Genomic DNA, 17,526 nt, shown 5'->3' on the forward strand with positions numbered 1-17,526 from the left:
CATTTAGTCCAGTGCATTATATTTGATGGATAATTCTCCTATGTAAGCATCAAATCATTTTTCTCCCTTTCTCAAAACTGGTTATAATTAGGAATATAGGAAGCTGACTACATAGGTAGCAAGTAGTGTTGGGTCCAATTTTCAGAGCAAAAGGTACGTGTGGATGAGGAGTGCAGAATCCTTCCTCTTCCCACCCATGGCTTACCTCCCTGCAGGCTGGATCCCAGTATCACTTTTCCCACAACCAGATTCCAATACTAGAAGTGAGCCTGGCTGGCAAAAAGGCCCTTTGTGAGAGGGGCCTGCAGGGAGCAGGGAGGGCTTTAGGTTTTTGTGGGCCTTTGGCCAGTGACCTTTTACTCATGCTGTCAGGCTCACGCCTCACCCCAGTTACTGCCCACTGCTGTCCCAGCCATTTCCCCTATCTGGACCAAATGGGATGGTTGCAGGCAGCAGTGGAGATTGAGGACTTAACAATGCTAGCAAGACATGAAAGACTGGTATATAGATGTAACTTGCAAATGGACTTATATTTGGATATCTGGTCTGCTTTTACTGAAGCTTACATGTAACCTATTCTCTCTCTCTCTCTCTTTTTCTCCTTAGAATATTATAATATTTGAAACTGAGGATTTTATAATATGTTGTTAAATTTGTATTTTTTTTGGTTTTGTATTGTTGTTTTTCTTTTGTTAATACTCACAATAAAATGGATTCAAAACAAACAAACAAACAAACAAACCGGCAGCAGTGAGGAGGCGGAACGGCAGCTGCTGCCATCCTCTTAGGCCCAGCAGGCTGGCAACTAAAGGAAAGCAAGTGTGGGCAGGCGAGAAATTGGTGGCCCACAGGGAGAGTGGAGACGGAGGAGGAGGAGACCAGGCACTGGCAGTGAGAAGGAATGATAGCAGCAGAAGGCACTGCTGTCTTGTTGTGCCCAGCAGGTGGGTGAGTGAAGGAGAAAGAGAGTAAGGAACCAGGCAGGAGGGGCCTGTGCATGGGTTTGGAGAAGGGAACTGCAGGCTGAGTGGGGGCCCCAGCTGAGGCTGGTGAAGCTCTCCATGGAGCACAAACAATGACTCTCCCCTTGAGGTCTGGGAGCTGAATTGGTTTTGGGCAACCCACTCAGCAGTGGGTTTTCTGCTGAACAAGTCTCAGCAGGTGCCCGGCCCTGTATGCCAACGTTCTGGGGATTTCTGGCAGACAAACACTGGGAGGAGGAGGGTTTAGCACTCATCCATCTGTATATCTTGTTTTTGTAGGTAAGTGGTTTTTATATTATGGTTTATGTTGTATTTTTAAGGTTTTAATCTTTTGTGAACCACTCAGAGAACTTTGGCTATTGGGCTGTGTAGGAATGTTAATAATAATAATAATAATAATAATAATAATAATAATAATAATATCTCTTTGCACTTGAAAAATTGGACTCTCTGCCCCTGCAACTGAGGGAGATCACAGTTTAAACACACAGTTCTGCCACTATCTACTGTCATCTCTAGTTTGGGCCTCAAACTGCTTAAAATCTTGAAATGGAATTGAACACAGTATGGGTTGACAATAAAAGTGGTGCAAAGTAGGTAAGCTGACATCCTTAATTGGGGCACACATGTAAATATAAGCTAACTTTTAAAAGTACTTTTCCTACTTTTCTTGGAGCTAGATATTAGCCATGCACATTTTGATATTTTAAAAAAGAGAGAATAGAAGATAGCAAAAATAGTGTAAGTTGATGTGGAAGACAAAATGAAAGTTCTTTGGCCAATGGTAGGGCTCTAAACTAGGACGACAAAAGACCTGGTTTTGCTTCTACTGTTTGTTACCATATGTGTTAATGGTTTCTTTTGTTCAGAACACTGAGGATGGAGAATGAACTTGCTTCAAAACAAGGAGGCATTATTCTTTCAATTAACACAGCAGAGGAACTGTGCAGGTTATAGGAGGAGAGTGAGACAGTACATGCACATTGAAAAGAGGAATGTCACTGCAAGCGGGGAGGCAGTGTGTAGAAAACCTACGGGGAGAAAGCAGGAGAAAGAAAGCAGAGCACAAGTCTGGCTGCAGGGCTGGAGAGAAAAGAAATTACTTCTCTCTGCATAAATTATGTTGCTGTAATGAACTTCAAAAAGGAAGTTCACATTTGCCGTGCCAAGAAAAGTTAGCAAGGGAAATGAATGGAGGGTGTGTTTGCAGATACTGTAATCCACCAAAACGAAGAAGAATCTGAAGAGAAAAAATATTTATAGATAAAGGGTGAATATGGAAGAGAGATTACCATGTTTATGCACAAAAAAGAAGAAAAAGTGTGAATGAAGCCTTTCTAACCTTAAAGCTAGACAGCTATACACATACTCAATGAGAGGGCTTCCTGTAATGTTTGTCGGGAGCTTCTTCTGGTACAGCCGACCTCCCAATGGGGATGGACTGTTAAAAGCAATACACCAGGGTTCCAGTGACCGCACTAGATTGTTATTGCCATCTAGAAGCAATTCAAAGTGTTGATTTTGTTATTAAGGAACTGGAATTAACAACCTGGCTCAAGCACACCTAGAAAGCTATTTCTTATCCGTCACAACCTTGAAGACTGCTTTGTCCCAGTTTGGACTATTAGTGGGCCCCATGTGACTATTGGTGGACTTGCAACCCAGCAGAGCTCGTATGGATGTACAGATGGAATGAAGTGGCACAGGGCCCATACATGAAGTTGCCGTGACACAGGGCATACAATGACGGTATCCATAAGATCCCTGCTGGGTCATGGGTTTGCTGGTAGTCCTGTGCACTTTCATACATGATAGCACAGGGGATACTAAGTAATTGTTCTGGGCCTAAGAATACCCCAAGAACATCCTCATCTGTTGCCTTAAGCCAAGCCAACAAGGGCATAGAGACAAACACTCCAAATTGCTGCCCATCAGCTCTGGATTCCTTTTTCCAATGATACTCACCAAAGCCTAACTTAGCATTGTCAAGTAGCGTTAGAAAACATTTTTATTTAGAATAACATTTGGAGTCCAGGCTTAAATTGGTATAGACTAAGAGCTTAAGCATCTATTATGCCTTAGCTGCTATAATAAGAGTTTGAAAGATATTATTTAGTTTAGAATCTATTGCTCTGCAAGCCTTCAGAATGACAACTAAACAACAAAAAGCAGTGTGGTGATGAACAAAAAGCAGTGCGGTGATGAAGAATGAGCTGAGAAATGAAGAGAGCTGAGAAGGAAGAAATTAACTCCAAGATTATGAGCTTGAAGGACAAAGGAGCTAGGGACCTAGTCCCTCATTGTAGAAAATGATTTTCTAAAAAGTTTCTTATGAAGCTTGGGGTGGGGGGGAGATTCCAAGTAACAGTACCAGGTTATCTGAGAAGCAACAAGAGCCCTGAAGAGGTTGTAATAATCAAGACTTAAACAAAAGTAGCAAAAACCTTAACTGAAAGTATCAAATGCATTGGTGAAACAAGTAAATAAAATAGGAACAACAGCCCCTATGATTATATTGAGATGAAATCAAACATGATGGATGTGATACATGCCACTCCATTCCCTTTGGTATTGAAGGCAGAGAAAAATATAAGTATACTTGAGGGGGAATGAGATCACTTTGTTATTAAAGAGGAGGAAACTGAAATTCTGGACACTGGAAATAAATCATAGCTGCTCAGCTACTGCCATTTCTTGGCTTTTAGAAGGACCAGGCGATTTCCTAAGTCTGACATAACCTCAGAGGTCAGACGCCTCATGGGAAATACCTCTTTGAAGCCCAAACTTAGCTGGTTCGTGTATCCATGTCCTCCTACTTATTGATTGATAATAATGATGGTAGCCTTGAATAGAGAGAGCATAGCGGGGGATGATACAAAACAAAATAATCTTATTTATTATCTGCCAAAGGTTAACAATTGTGAGTTACAATTTTTAACATGATTTAATTCCAATGGAAGCAAATAATGCTGAATTTAAACCTTTGGTATTCTTTTATCAGAAGCACAGTTAACGGCCTTTAGATTCTACATCTGAAGCCACCTTTGTCATATAGCAAGAGGCAGTATTATTATATTGACAGCTGAGTACTGAGGAGCAGACACAGGAAATAAAGTCAGGCAACAACAGTGCTGAAGTGAAGAGTTTCAGGTGACTTGGAAGATAGCAATGACTAGATTTGTTTCTTCTTCAAGAGCATGAGATTGAAATATTGAACTGTGAAGTTTAATCTTAGATACAGGAGCATGCATTAATTGATTTTCAGGCATGTTTTAACCAAGCACTGAAATGTTAGCAGTGATGGGACCAGGTCTCCCTATGGAGAGTATTCCAAAGCCATGGTCTTTCTCCCTGGGAAATAAAAGTATTCCAAGTGAGAAGGCCTTGTCTCTCATGACTATTCTCTGAGCCTCAGCTGGCAAAGGGGCAGAAATCAGGACATTCAAAATTGAAAACAGGTGAGATTTAGCTACTTTAAGGCTTCCTTAGTGGTTTGCAGCTGAAACTGGTGGCAAACCAGTGATTTTTTGCCATTGCAAATTTCAGTGGTTTGGCAGGGGCCATGCCATGGGATGGTGAGGGACACATGTTGTCCTTAGGGATTTGAAGATATGCAGAGGCATCTGGAATTGACCCCAGAAACAAATAGGTAACCAGTGAAGATGGTAGAATTCCAGAGTTATATGCTCTTAACCTGCCAGCTCCAGTCCACATCCTGATAAGAACATTTCGGAAGTTTCTGGATCCTTTTCAAGAGCATATTACAATAATCTAACATGAACAAAAGCATGAATACCCACCTCTCCAGACAGTGTACCAACTTAAGCTGAGAAAAAAGCACTCTTGGTCAACACCACCACATGAGCATCCAGGAGCGATGCTGGGTTAAGTAGCATCCACTCCTTAGTCTCCTAAGTGCAAACTGTAAGTGCACCCTGTTCTAAGACAGACTGTACACCGGGGATGGGGAATGTATGGCCCTCCAGATGTTGTTGGACTGCAATTCCCATCATCCCTCACCATCAGCTATGCTAGCTAGGTCTGACAGGAGTTGCAGTCCACCAGCATCCAGAGGGCCACATGTTCCCCATCCCTGCTGTACAACCACGGATAATTGTACCCTAGGTACCCTGTTATACACCTATCCCTAGATTGGCTGATCCACCAACCAACTGTAATTCTGTCTTGTCTGCATTGACTTCCAGTCTGTTCATTCACATCCAGTCCTTCACTCTCCCAGACATTGGTTCCTAGCCTCACTAGAATCTGATGAAAAAGCGAATAGAGCTGCTTGTCAGTGGCATACTGATAACACCTCAAGCCAAGTCTCTGCATGACCTCCTCCAGTGGTTTCATGTTGATGTTAAGAAATTTGAGGGACAACAGAGAACCTTGCTGCACAGCGTAAGTGAAAAGCCACAGGACAAAACAGACGTTTCCCAGTACCATCTTCTGGGACCTGCTCTCCAGGAATAACCAACTGCACCTAAATCCCATCCCCATTCCAGCAACGCAATCCAGAAGGATAACATGGTCAATCTACTGTCATGTAAAATAATGCTTTCACATTTATAATGTTTTAAATATAGTATAAACTTGAAAATGTCTATGCTAAAGGTTATGTGTTCTATAGTTTGCAAGTAAATATGTAAAAGGCATAAAATTGACTAGAAGAGCTCTTAAATTTGGTTTCTAACAAATGATTAGCTACACTTGCTAAAATATGTTTTAATCAGCAGTTTCCGTACTAAACTAGCAAGAGCTGTAATTGCCACATCAAAAAATGACTAGCAAAATCTAAGCAGTTTGGGCTTTCCTTTAATTAAAAGACAAACATAGATACTGCTAGTTTTCATTCCAGTTTTTTAATAAAGTGACACTCTGGATCTGAACATTAATTTTAAGATGCCTTGACCCATATTATTATTATCTAATAGAATAAGATACCTTCTATGTACCTTAAGAAAGTCACGTTCTTTAATTTAAAGTCAATACACTTCTTGGGATTAATTTATTCATGTGGGACACATGCTTCATGGATGAATTGCCTGGAAGAATACAGCACTTGTTTGCGTTCTCTTACATTAAGCCAGAGTCACTTGACCTCTCCCATTCTCAGCTTATAACACCTCAGTTATACGTAATGTGAGGGGAACATAGCACCCATGTGAGCAGGGTCAAAGTTCACAAAGTGGAAAAAGTTACTAGTATCATTTAAGCCTTACCTACACTACATTTGGTGTCAATTTTACTTCGGAGTTTAACAAGAGTCTATACTGACACATGTTTTTAATCCCTCCTCAGAGAGGACAGATTTCTTACACAGCCTCTCACTGTATTGGTTTTACACAGAGCCTTGTGAATATCACACTTTTCAGCCTGGACAGTTCTCAAACCAAACCACATAACCACCAAAGTATTATAACACAAGCCTAAAGAAGAGCAGTTTAAGCGGAGACTGGTTCATACATAACAATGGGCAGAATCCAGTGGAGCGCTAATGCGCCTGCTGATTCTCTTCCACCCTGCCAAGCAGCAGCCCACACTGCTTACACAACAGCGATTTAGCGCTTCTGGGGGCAAACCAAAGTGAGTGGAAATGCTCGTTTCTGGAAGGAGGCAGGTCAGCACAGCTCGCATAAGGGAGCTCCGCCGATCTGCCTCATTCCAGAAATGAGTATTTCTGCATGTTTTGGGGCTTCCCCTAGAAAGCACTAAATCTTCCTTGTGTAAATGGTGGGTCCCGGTTGTGCAACAGAATTGGCAGGACCCACTGTTTGTGGAAGGGAATCGGTGGAGGTGTAAGCACCCCCTTGGATTCTGCCCATTTGTTGCGCATCTAATGTAAAAATGCATGTAATCTCCCACCCACAGAGTGAACCAATACAACTGGGATGCCAAAATTCTCTCACTATGAACTTATATGGATTTGTGTAGGTAACAAAGACACCTCTCCCCCTGCAAAGCAAATAGACTTCAGTAAAATTAAAATTCATTGAACCCTTCCCCTCCTAAACCCAAATATGCAGGTCTTACAACACATCCAAAATATGCTCAGGTTTGGACTCTGGCAAGCTTGTACTGACAGGGCAGCCACTGAGAATGCCTCTTTTTATGCCCTTGGTGCCAGATTCTGATGCACAGATGGCACCCAATAAGAGATCTCTCTTGGTGGATCTTAAAGGTCATAGTGGAACATAACAGAAGATAAGGGGGTCCTCTACATAAAAGAAAAAAACGGGAGCCCCATGGAGCATTTTACTTCCCTTTCTGCAGCGCATTGACATTTGGCTCTTTAGAAAGCAAACGGGACCAGACGTCCTTTCTCAGCAGCCCCCATAGCACTGAATGAAAAACACCACTATCTAGTGGCTGAAAAATAGCAGTACACCACGTGGTTTATTCAAACCCAATTAAAGGTTTAAATTGCAACGCCTTATGCCGAGGATAGTGCAGGAAGGGCCCTGGATGCTGACAACATCATGTAATGGACCCGCAAACTTCCGTTGAGTGGCCAATTATGAGTGCACAATGAATGCCTTGTGTAGAAACGGCCAAGGTCTCTAAGGTAAGTTAGGCCTAAGCAGTATTGTATAATACATTACAAAATGTTGAGCATCCTACTTGATGTCTTGTAGCTCACCAGCTGTAATATACAGGTGAAAATTAGATGTTTTAAAAACACACAAACACAATGATTTTACAAACCCAAGTTTCAGGTATTTTGATAACAGAACAAAGGTCAGTTAAAAAGGCTCCCTTAAGGTGTATCTCTACATGAGCCCACCCACCATTTTGGTTTGGTAAGAGAGGATGTTCTAAGCTTCACCCCAAGTAGTGTTATAAAACTGATTGTGGCACAGAGCAGAGCATTTTCAGTTCTTGATAGAATACTATGAATCAGGGCTTCCTAAAGAGATTTGTCTGACCTGACTTTTAAGAAACAGCACACATTGTTTTTATTTAAGAAAGCCTTTAGAGATCTTTTATAAGTGGGATACCTTAGCTATGTCTTATTTGAGCATCTCTACACCACCCTAAAATCCCACATTTAAAATGGGTCTTTCTGCTTCCATTTTAAATGCAGGATCACAACAGACTCCTTTTACATGTGCTTCCTCCCACCAGCGCTTTCCCCCCTCCTTTCTCCCCTTAACCAAGTCTTTGATATGTTTCCTTATACAGCTACTAGATGGTGCTGTGGTCTAGCTCCTCTTATTGCGAGTTTTCCTCTTTTCACAGAGGGAACTCAAGCACTGTAATTTGATAGCTCATTATCTCCAATCTTTTAAAAAACGGGATAAGGGTAATTTAGTGCGGGAGACACCTTGGAGGTTGCTGATATCATCTAAAGGACCTGCAAACTTCTGAGAGTAACCAATCTCAATAGCAGAATAACAGCTCTGTTTGATGAAGCCATTTATCTCATGGCTGTATAATAGATAGTGCTTTTTAAAAAAAATAGTGCATGTTTTTGTCGCTTTTATTATTTTAACTGTTTTTATGTATTTTATTGCTGTGAACTACCTTGGGAGGCCTTCTGCCCTGAAAGGTAGCCAATAATTTTTTAAAATAAATAAAACAATTAAAAAAATTCCCCTTAGGGTCATGGTAATTAGATACTTCTACTGCCAAAGGTTAAACATGATAAAATGTTAGACTTTCCCCATGTAATATTTTGGGACAGAAGGCATGCAATCTCCAATATTATTAGTCTGATACCATTCATGATATTCACTGTAAATATCTATGTGCCTGCACAAAATAATCTGGTACAAATTGACAGGACAGATGGCGACAGGCTTTGTGATATAATGGGGACATTGGTTGGTCATGACAATAATAATAAAGTCACTGGTATCATTAATTTGCTATCTATTTGTTGGTCTATGTTTTTTGGTTGAGTTTTTAGACTCAAATCACATGTAGTATCTGTACTGGCTATGTCAGCTAGCTTGCAGACATATAACTATGTTATGGCTGTCTCCATCTGCCATAGTGACCCTCGCTAAGGAAAATCTATTTGAGCCTTCCAACTTACGACCAGCACAAAAACAATTCAGTGAGTGGGTGTTCTTTCTTATTCCTGGCTGAGAGTGTAAGAAGGTCAAAGGAAAATGAGCCAGTTTATTAATTTTACTTAGTCAACTCTGTTTAAATACTTTTTGGGTTTTCCAGGAAGAAGAAAGAGGTTTTATTTTCTTTGATTAAAAAAATAATATTTTGCCTCCTACTGGTGTTTAACTCAGTTAAACAACTGAGTTAGCAACTATACCAGACTGTATGCTTAGGGTCTTTCTTTGGCATATATGAATCCAAGTTCAATATTTGTCCAAGCTTATCCCAAAGCGGAGATGAATGGCCACTTGCTGGGGAGTGGGCATATGCAAACACACATCCTAAATAGCAGATCAAAGTAAAGGGAGAGCAGACCGTTTTGAGAATTTGGCCAGGGGATATATCATCATATGCCTTGCTTTCCTGGATTTTGCAGTGTTTTACAGACAACTAGTTCTTCATGCATCCATAGGGGGCATTTTTGATGTTTTCAACTCTTATTGTTGTTAACTGCCCTAATAATTTTGTATTGACATGTGGTTTAGACATTTTATAAACAACATCAACAACAAAACCCCCACCATGCTACTACTTACCAAGTGGTAAACAGTTCTCGTGTTTGCCCAAAGAAAGCGAAACAATGATGCACATTTGGGTAAAAGCAGTTTCTACAGGTAGAAAACAACTCCAATATTCAGACAGCTCTCTTATTCTATGGCTACTTTGCACAGAGCTAAAACTACATTATGGGCACCCTACAGAAATAAGTAATTACCTCATTTACTAATGACCTGTGAGAGATAAAAATCCATACACATGTCATTTCTTAGTTATTGCACTGCAAAGCAGCACAATCTGTTAACTGAATGCATTAAATATCTAATTTAATTAAACCTCTAACAAGCCTCCGAAACCCCACTGAGAGCACTTTGTTTGATTACAGACATTGGGCTGAAGTAACAGCCCTATTGATCTGCTCAGCTTCAACTTCTTTTATCTACCCAATTTAACATGTGTGGAACAAAAACAAAATTTTAGCAAGGGCTCCTTCCTCACCCTCTGGGGAAATAATATGAAGTGACTTTTGGTTCAGGGTTGCATATATAAAATATTTAGTAGGTCGAGGAAAACATTTATTTGTGTGGCAGCTATTGACTGTATTACAAATGCAAATAAGCTCCATAGTGCTCACCATTACATAGTGTGGCTGACGTGGACATCTGTAATAAACAGACTCCTCCAGGGGGAAATAAACTCACTGTTCGGCAAATTAGCATATGGTTTAGAGCAAAAGACTTTGCTATTTTCTAATAAACCTGAAGGAAGGAAAAAGGCAGAAAATAATGTCCAGTTCTTTGTTTAATGATCTGGAACCTCTCCTTCATATGTTGGGTCATAGTCCAAATCTGAATGGTCAACACTTTGGTTACCATGCTGGTTTTGCCGCCCCAGGAAGACCCCAACTTGACCCAAACACTGCTCAAATCTCTTAGATGCGGTCAGGAGATGTGGAGTGGGAACCAGAACAAAAACACAGTGAGGTCAAATTGTTACTTTCTGTAATACATTGAAATAAGATATTGTGACAGCCAGGATTTAAAAGGTGATTCAGGGAGGATAGGTCTATCAATGACTATTAGGCACGACAATGATGGAACATTTAGCTTCAGAGACAGTAAGCTATTGAATGCCAGTTATGGGGGGGGGGGGGAAGGCCATGGTGTGCCACCTTCATATCTTGCCTGTGGTCTTACTGGGGGCATATGGTTGGCCACTGCAGGAAACACGATTTTTGACAAGATAAACCTTTGCTCTGATTCAGTTGGGCTTTTCTCAGTATAAGTGTGGTGAATGAAGGTGTAGAGCAGCCCAGCTGAGAAGCCCAAGGAATGGCAAGGTCTCAGGATGAAAAATGGGTACCACTAACAGGCTGTGACAACAGAATAGAGGCTGAATGTCTGGACAGAATGAGGGTATCAGGGAAGATGGGTCTCTGAAGGGCATTATTAGAAAAGGAGAGGGAAACCATTGGGAACTATTGAGTAAAATAAACTCATTTTGAAAGTATTAATTCAACACATGAAATTTTTGCATTCTTGAAAGCCTTTAGGATGCAAAAGGAGGGTATTTCACCCACATCTTTTTTCCACAGAACTCTTAAGAGCAGCAATTATTCCTTTCAGTTTACTAAAACCAACACTTCTATAACGATTTTCATGGAACTCTGAATTCTAATGTAGGCTAAGTTCATAGTCTTTTCAACATCAGACCCCCTTCTGATTAGGCCTGCTGTGATTTTTGCAACAAGATTATGGAATCCAAACATATATGGATATTTGGAAGACAACCAGCATTAGAGACATAATTACAAAGTACCTTCCTCTATCTGACCCCTGTGGTACAAAGATATTGCAGTAAATAAAAATATCTAGTTTATTTCCATGTCACATTTTTTAGCTCTACATCACTTTGGTTAACTTCTTTATCTTCTATGCTTACTCTTCTCTCCTCCTGCTTTCTTGCTATGGCAGGCTGCTGCTCTGGTGATTAAGTCTCAAGAAGACCATGGTTAAGACAACCAGCAGGTGTCATTCATAGGTGGTAGGAAGACAGGCCTATATAAAGAGGCTAATTTATCTTATTAAGATCAGTGGCTAGAGATCACAACAGAAGAAAGAAGCTCTGATAAGCAACTGAGAAATAAATGAGGGGGAGTAAATAGTAGAAGGCAAAAGACTGAAGGCAAAAGGAGAAGGGGACGGCAGAGGATGAGATGGCTAGATAGCATCACCGATGCAATGAATATGAACCTGAGCACACTCCGGGAGAGTGCGCAGGACAGGAAGGCCTCGCGTGCTATGGTCCATGGGGTCACGAAGAGTCGGACACGACTGAACAACAACAACAAATAGTAGAAGAGCAAAACAGCTGAACCTCAGAAAAACACTTGTGTACTCTTCAAACCTGGGTAATATCCCAACAGCTGGCACTAAAATACCATTAGTTTGCTAGGGTATAGATGAAAACAGAGTACCCCCTTTCTGGACAGTTTAAGACAACAGGTCATCTTCATCACCATGCAAAAACCATGCAAATACCAGCTTTAGATTGGATCTCAAGCATAATTCATAGACCGTTTTTCACCCGCCCCCCCAAAAAGCCACAGATCTGAATTAACACTCACATAAGAGATAACAATAAATGCATCCCCACTGTTGAATCTTCTTCCTTATAACAAAAATTATTTATTTGCGCAATAGATTTGTAGCCCACTTTTCAAAGTAAAGCCCTCACTAAGCAAATTACAACATACTTTAAAATATAAAATAAATAAAAAGGCATACAACAGAATTTTGCAGTGCAACAGTACATAAATGGCTGCAGCTAAAAGAAAATACTTAAACACAGATGGAATGAGGGTCCCTGGAACCACCAGCATCTAGCCGTGTCAGGGTTAAGGCCATGGAGCAAGGACCAGGCAGGGGCCTCCAACCCCCAGGTGCATTTTGGTTGCAAGATGATGAAGTGCCAGATGAGCTACACCTGGAAGCCTGAGCAGGAATAGAGCAATTGAGGAAGGGTGAGGCTACGTGGGGCTTTCCAAATGGAAAGCCCACTGTAGATAGGGTTGAAACAGCCAGATGACTCTCCTGGCCAAAAGAGCCTGGTACCTACAAGGAATTAGGAGGCACTTTTTCTCCACAGTCTAGGCATAGGCTTTCAGTCTGAGACTGTGGAAAAGAACCTGAGAGGGTGGGGGGCTATAGGGGGCATACCCTCCCCTCTTCTCCAAAATGGGGGCAATGGAGGACCAATGTAGCAATCAAAGTTCGGCCTGCTCTTGGTAAAGATAAAAAAGGACACAACAGTAAGTTCTAAATTCCAGTGGTTTTTTTGTGATAGAGTATGGGCCCCATCAAAGTAGAACTGCACCCTTAGTGCCCTGCTGACAGATGGACTTCTATACGTACTCATACCACTGCTCTGTGGACTTTTAAGAGGTTTCAGCTCTGGTGATCTAATTACACTACACAGCAGATTACTTATACAATCTGTTTCAGTAGCTGAACACACACATTAGATTGTGCTGGATAGAAGCTTTGCTGAGTGAGATGGTTTGTGTAGCTGAATAAAGCAAGAATCAAAATAGCAAACAAGAGAGCCTAATGCACAATAAATGCAATGAGAAATTAGCATTTGGAGGACAGGCGACTCAGACAATGAAGAAAGTAATCAAAATATAACTGAAAATCCAGCCCCCACAAATCTCCAGCAAAGTTTTAGTGAAAACTAATATACTCATATATACATGAAGCTGAAAAGAATACTTCCCACATAGATTTATGGGACGCTGTTATCTCTATTCAGTGTACACTAGTGATATTATCTATTTGCTGTTATCAACCTTGCTGTAGTTTCAGTTACTTCTGTAAAATCAGAGTCCATATAACAAATAAGCGTAGCCTTCGTAGCCTTACCCTTCTGCGTAATCTGTCTCGTTCTTCCCGGATTGCATTCATGGTGGCCTTGGTTCTGTTTAGTTCCTCCTCCTTGCTGCACAGCATTGCTGTGAGGCTCTCATTCTCTTCCCTCAAGCCTGCCAGCTCCTTCTCCCATCGAGATCTCTCTTCAGCCAGATTCGGATACAGGTCCCGCCCTAGCACACCTTCAATTTCTTCAACTGTCTGTAAAACAAAAAGAATTAGACAGAATATTAAAGAGGAACAACAGTTCACATGGGAACATTGAACATATTATACACACTAATGGACACATTCTAATTTGTTCTTTCCATTTTCACAGAGGCAATTTTCATTCAAAAGCATGTTATCATTTTGCTTTAGATATGCCACCATTTTAACCTACCATCAAATGTACCCCGACAGCATGGGGGCAGGGAAACATAATTTTTTAATGACAGTTTCTACCACTCCATGCGCCAAGTATTCCCCACCAATTATGAGGTGTGAATTGCCATACAGTGTTTCAGAACAACCCCCCTCTTCGCACTCTTAAATCTAGTGAAAAATCAGTGTTTTTATTCTTACAGCATTGAGGGTCAATTCTATCCTTATTGGAATGATTGAGAAAACTGAAAAAATAACATAAAGGAACATAAGGTACAAAGGGTCCAACTGACCCTCAAAATGTTGTTTAAATTTATTAGTTACTCTTCATTTTTACATATGCTTAGGCAAGAACCTGTTCTTTCCATTTCTTGTGAGAAAGGAGTGTAGAGGGTGAAAAAACAATATTCTGTCTGTTTTCATAATAGACAAATTACTCATCATTCTTAGTATCACTACAAATAGTATTAGAGATCAAGAGTAGCCCAAGTTTACAAAACCTCTTTACAAATCTGGATTGTTAAGCATCTCCTCCCAGCCCCACTTAGAACCTTCCTTATGATTTAGCAAAACTAGTTTCTTAATTACAGCTATTTGTGAGTTCATGTTGAGAAATACCGACTGATTCCGCTGTTAGGGTCATTTTGACTCCAATTGCATCTGTAAATGTTTGCATGCAACATTCTGCACTCTCACTTCAGCAGCAGCCAGACTTCATGGTAACTCTCAGTCAAGAACCTTTAGAGAGGAACATGGGAAGCTGCCTTATACTGAGTCAGACCACTGGCCCATATAGCCCAGTATTGGATGGTATTGCCAACACTTACTGGCAGTGTTTCTCCAGTGTTTCAGGCAAGAATTTTTACAGCCCTACCTGAAGATGCCAGGGATTGAACATGGAACTTTCTGCATACAAAGCATGTACTCTGCCACTGAATTATGCCCCCTTTACTTTCCTCTGTTTGCAGAAATATCTTTGCAAAATGTGTTACTGACATTGCCCTCAAGGATCTTTGTAACGATCCATTCCCAGCGGTGAAGAACCTTGGGCGAGACAGTAGCTGAAAAACGTACAGCACATTTACAGAGTTCTGAACAAAATATAACAGTGGATAACATTTTCAACCCTAGGCAGGGGTTAGCTAAGAAAACATGACATAAGAACATAAGAAGAGCCATGCTGGATCAGATCAAGGGTCCATCTAGTCCAGCATTCTATTCACACAGCGGCCAACCAGCTGTTGACCAGGAATTCACTAGCAGGACACGAGTGCAACAGCACCCTCCTGCACACGTTCCCCAGAAACTCGTGTACATAGGCATACTGCCTCTGATATTGGAGGTAGCACAAAGACATCAGGAGTAGTAGTTATTGATAGCCTTCTCCTCCAGGAAGTTTTTAAAGCCATCCAAATTGGTGGCCATCACTACATCTTGTGGTAGCAAATTCCATAGTTTAACTATGTGCTGTGTGAAGCAGTACTTCCTTTTATCTGTCCTGAATCTCCCACCAATCAGCTTCATGGGATGACCCTGGGTTCTAGTACTATGAGAGAGGGAGAAAAAAGTCTCCCTATCCACATTCTTAACACCAATGCTGTGAAGACTGCTGTGTTTTAATGTTGTGTTTTTAATATTATATTTTAATACTGTGAACCACAGAGAGATTTTATTATATTTAGCGGTGCATAAATGCCACAAATAAATAGAGAAATGATAAAATAATGATTTTGGTTGGCACAAACAAACAAAAACAAACAAACCAGAAATTCCTCCAGAGTTCCTTGCCCACAAATCCAGAGCTGTCAACAACAGCATTTTTGGTTTTCAAGAAGATCTGACACTTGTAAGTTATGTGCCAAAGAAAAGAAGGACCGTTTTTCTCCTTTCTTCAATGCATAACTATGCAGCAGTCTCAGACTACAAAACCAAGTCTTAGATCTTTCTTTATTTTAATAAAACTAAATGTGACCATATGATCTCTACATATACTTCCAAACACGTTATCAAATAGTGGCCAATGGTGGGTTTTTAAAATATAGTGAACATTGTCTGATAAAATGCCTCTACTGCTTGGAAGATGAACAACCTATGTTTGAGTAAACATCCCAAAAGACATTCCTTCCTAGTTCACCTGTATCTGGAGTTGGTAAAACCCTGCACTGAGGAATATGGGCTATAGCCAACTTGCCTGGGATGATGAGAGGCACCTTCAGAGCTGGTAGGGCCTGTCACTGCTGTTGAAACCCCTAAAACTGGCAGGTGTGTCTTTCCAGAGGCACTGAAAAAAACTTGGAGTGATAATGTGCTTCATGTAACCTATTCATTCACTCACTCACTCACACTATTTCTATACTGCTTCTCACTTGCACAAATCCCAAAGTGGTTTACAATAACACCCTAAAAAGCAAAATATAATAAATATACAATATTAGAGATAGTTCAAAACAACTCATGGTTGGCAGAAAGCTGAAGTAAAAAGATACATTTTCAATAAACACCTAAAGCATGTCTGTAATGAAGCCTGACATACCAGTGGAGGTCATTCCACCTGGCAGGTGCCACCACAGAGAAGCCCCATCTCTGTGTTGCCAATGAACAGAAATCTGTAAGTCATGGCATAGTTAATAGGGCCTCCTCTGAAGATCACAGGGGGAGACATTCCTTGAGGTAACCTTGTCCTGAGTTGTATAGGGCTTTCTATGCTAATACCAACATCTTAAACCTAGCTTGGTAGCAGATTGGCAGCCGGTGTAAATCCTTTAGCACATATGTAATATGTGCACAGTAAGGCCACCCAGTCATTACTACTGCATTCTGCACAAGCTGGAGCTTCTGAATCAGCCCTAAGGATAGCATTACAAGTAATCCAATCTTGAGGCTACCAATGCATGAATCACAGTGGCCAGGCTACCCCTATCCAGTTGGCGTATCAACATAAACTGATAGTAGGACCGCCAATGACAGCAATGGATCCAGGAACACCCCCAAACTGTGAAGCTCTTCCTGCACAGAGAATGCAACCCCATCCAGAACTGGTAATTTCCCTAATTCCGACAGTGCCTCAGACTTCTCGGTGCCTCAGAATTCAGCTTCACCTTATTGGCCCCTATTCAGCCCATAATTGCATTCAAGCACTGATCTAGATCATGCATGGCTTCTCCTGATTCGGATATACTGGAGAAACAGAGCTGGATGACATCAGCATACTGATAGCATCTTGTCCCAAATTCCCTTATGACCACATCCATATAGATATTAAATAGAATTACAGACAAAATGGTACCTTGAGGCACCCCACAGCAAGACTGACATACAGTCCCCGAATGCTATTTTCTAGAACCAGCCCTGTATATAGGAGTAGAACCACAGTAAAATCCACAGAGCTGATCCAGAAGGATACCATAATCAATGATATCAAAACCCATGAGAGATCAAATAAGAGTAATAGAGTTGCACTCCCTCTCCCGATAAAGGTCATCTGCAGAGTGACCAAGCCGATTTTGCCCCATAACCAGACTTGAAATCAGATTGGAATGGGTCTAGATAATGAGTAACCTCCAAGAACACTTTTAGTCGAGACACTCTCTTGAACACTTGCCTCAAAAGATGGTATTCACCACCAGGCGGCATTTATA

General features: G+C 41.0%; 1 protein-coding gene across 5 annotated transcripts in view; it reads right to left on the reverse strand.

The window, feature by feature from the left end:
• Positions 1–17,526, reverse strand: part of MCC (MCC regulator of Wnt signaling pathway) — a 320,734-nt gene that overhangs the window by 51,998 nt on the left and 251,210 nt on the right. For all 5 annotated transcript variants that reach the window (XM_084833886.1, XM_084833884.1, XM_084833883.1 and 2 more), the window contains one exon: positions 13,520–13,726. In XM_084833886.1, the coding sequence (XP_084690012.1) occupies positions 13,520–13,726 (207 nt within the window). The remainder of the gene's footprint in view (positions 1–13,519; positions 13,727–17,526) is intronic.

Source organism: Heloderma suspectum, chromosome 2 (assembly GCF_057233095.1).
Source record: "Heloderma suspectum isolate Gila_16-S chromosome 2, 16-S_ref, whole genome shotgun sequence".
NCBI classification, from domain to species: domain Eukaryota; kingdom Metazoa; phylum Chordata; class Lepidosauria; order Squamata; family Helodermatidae; genus Heloderma; species Heloderma suspectum.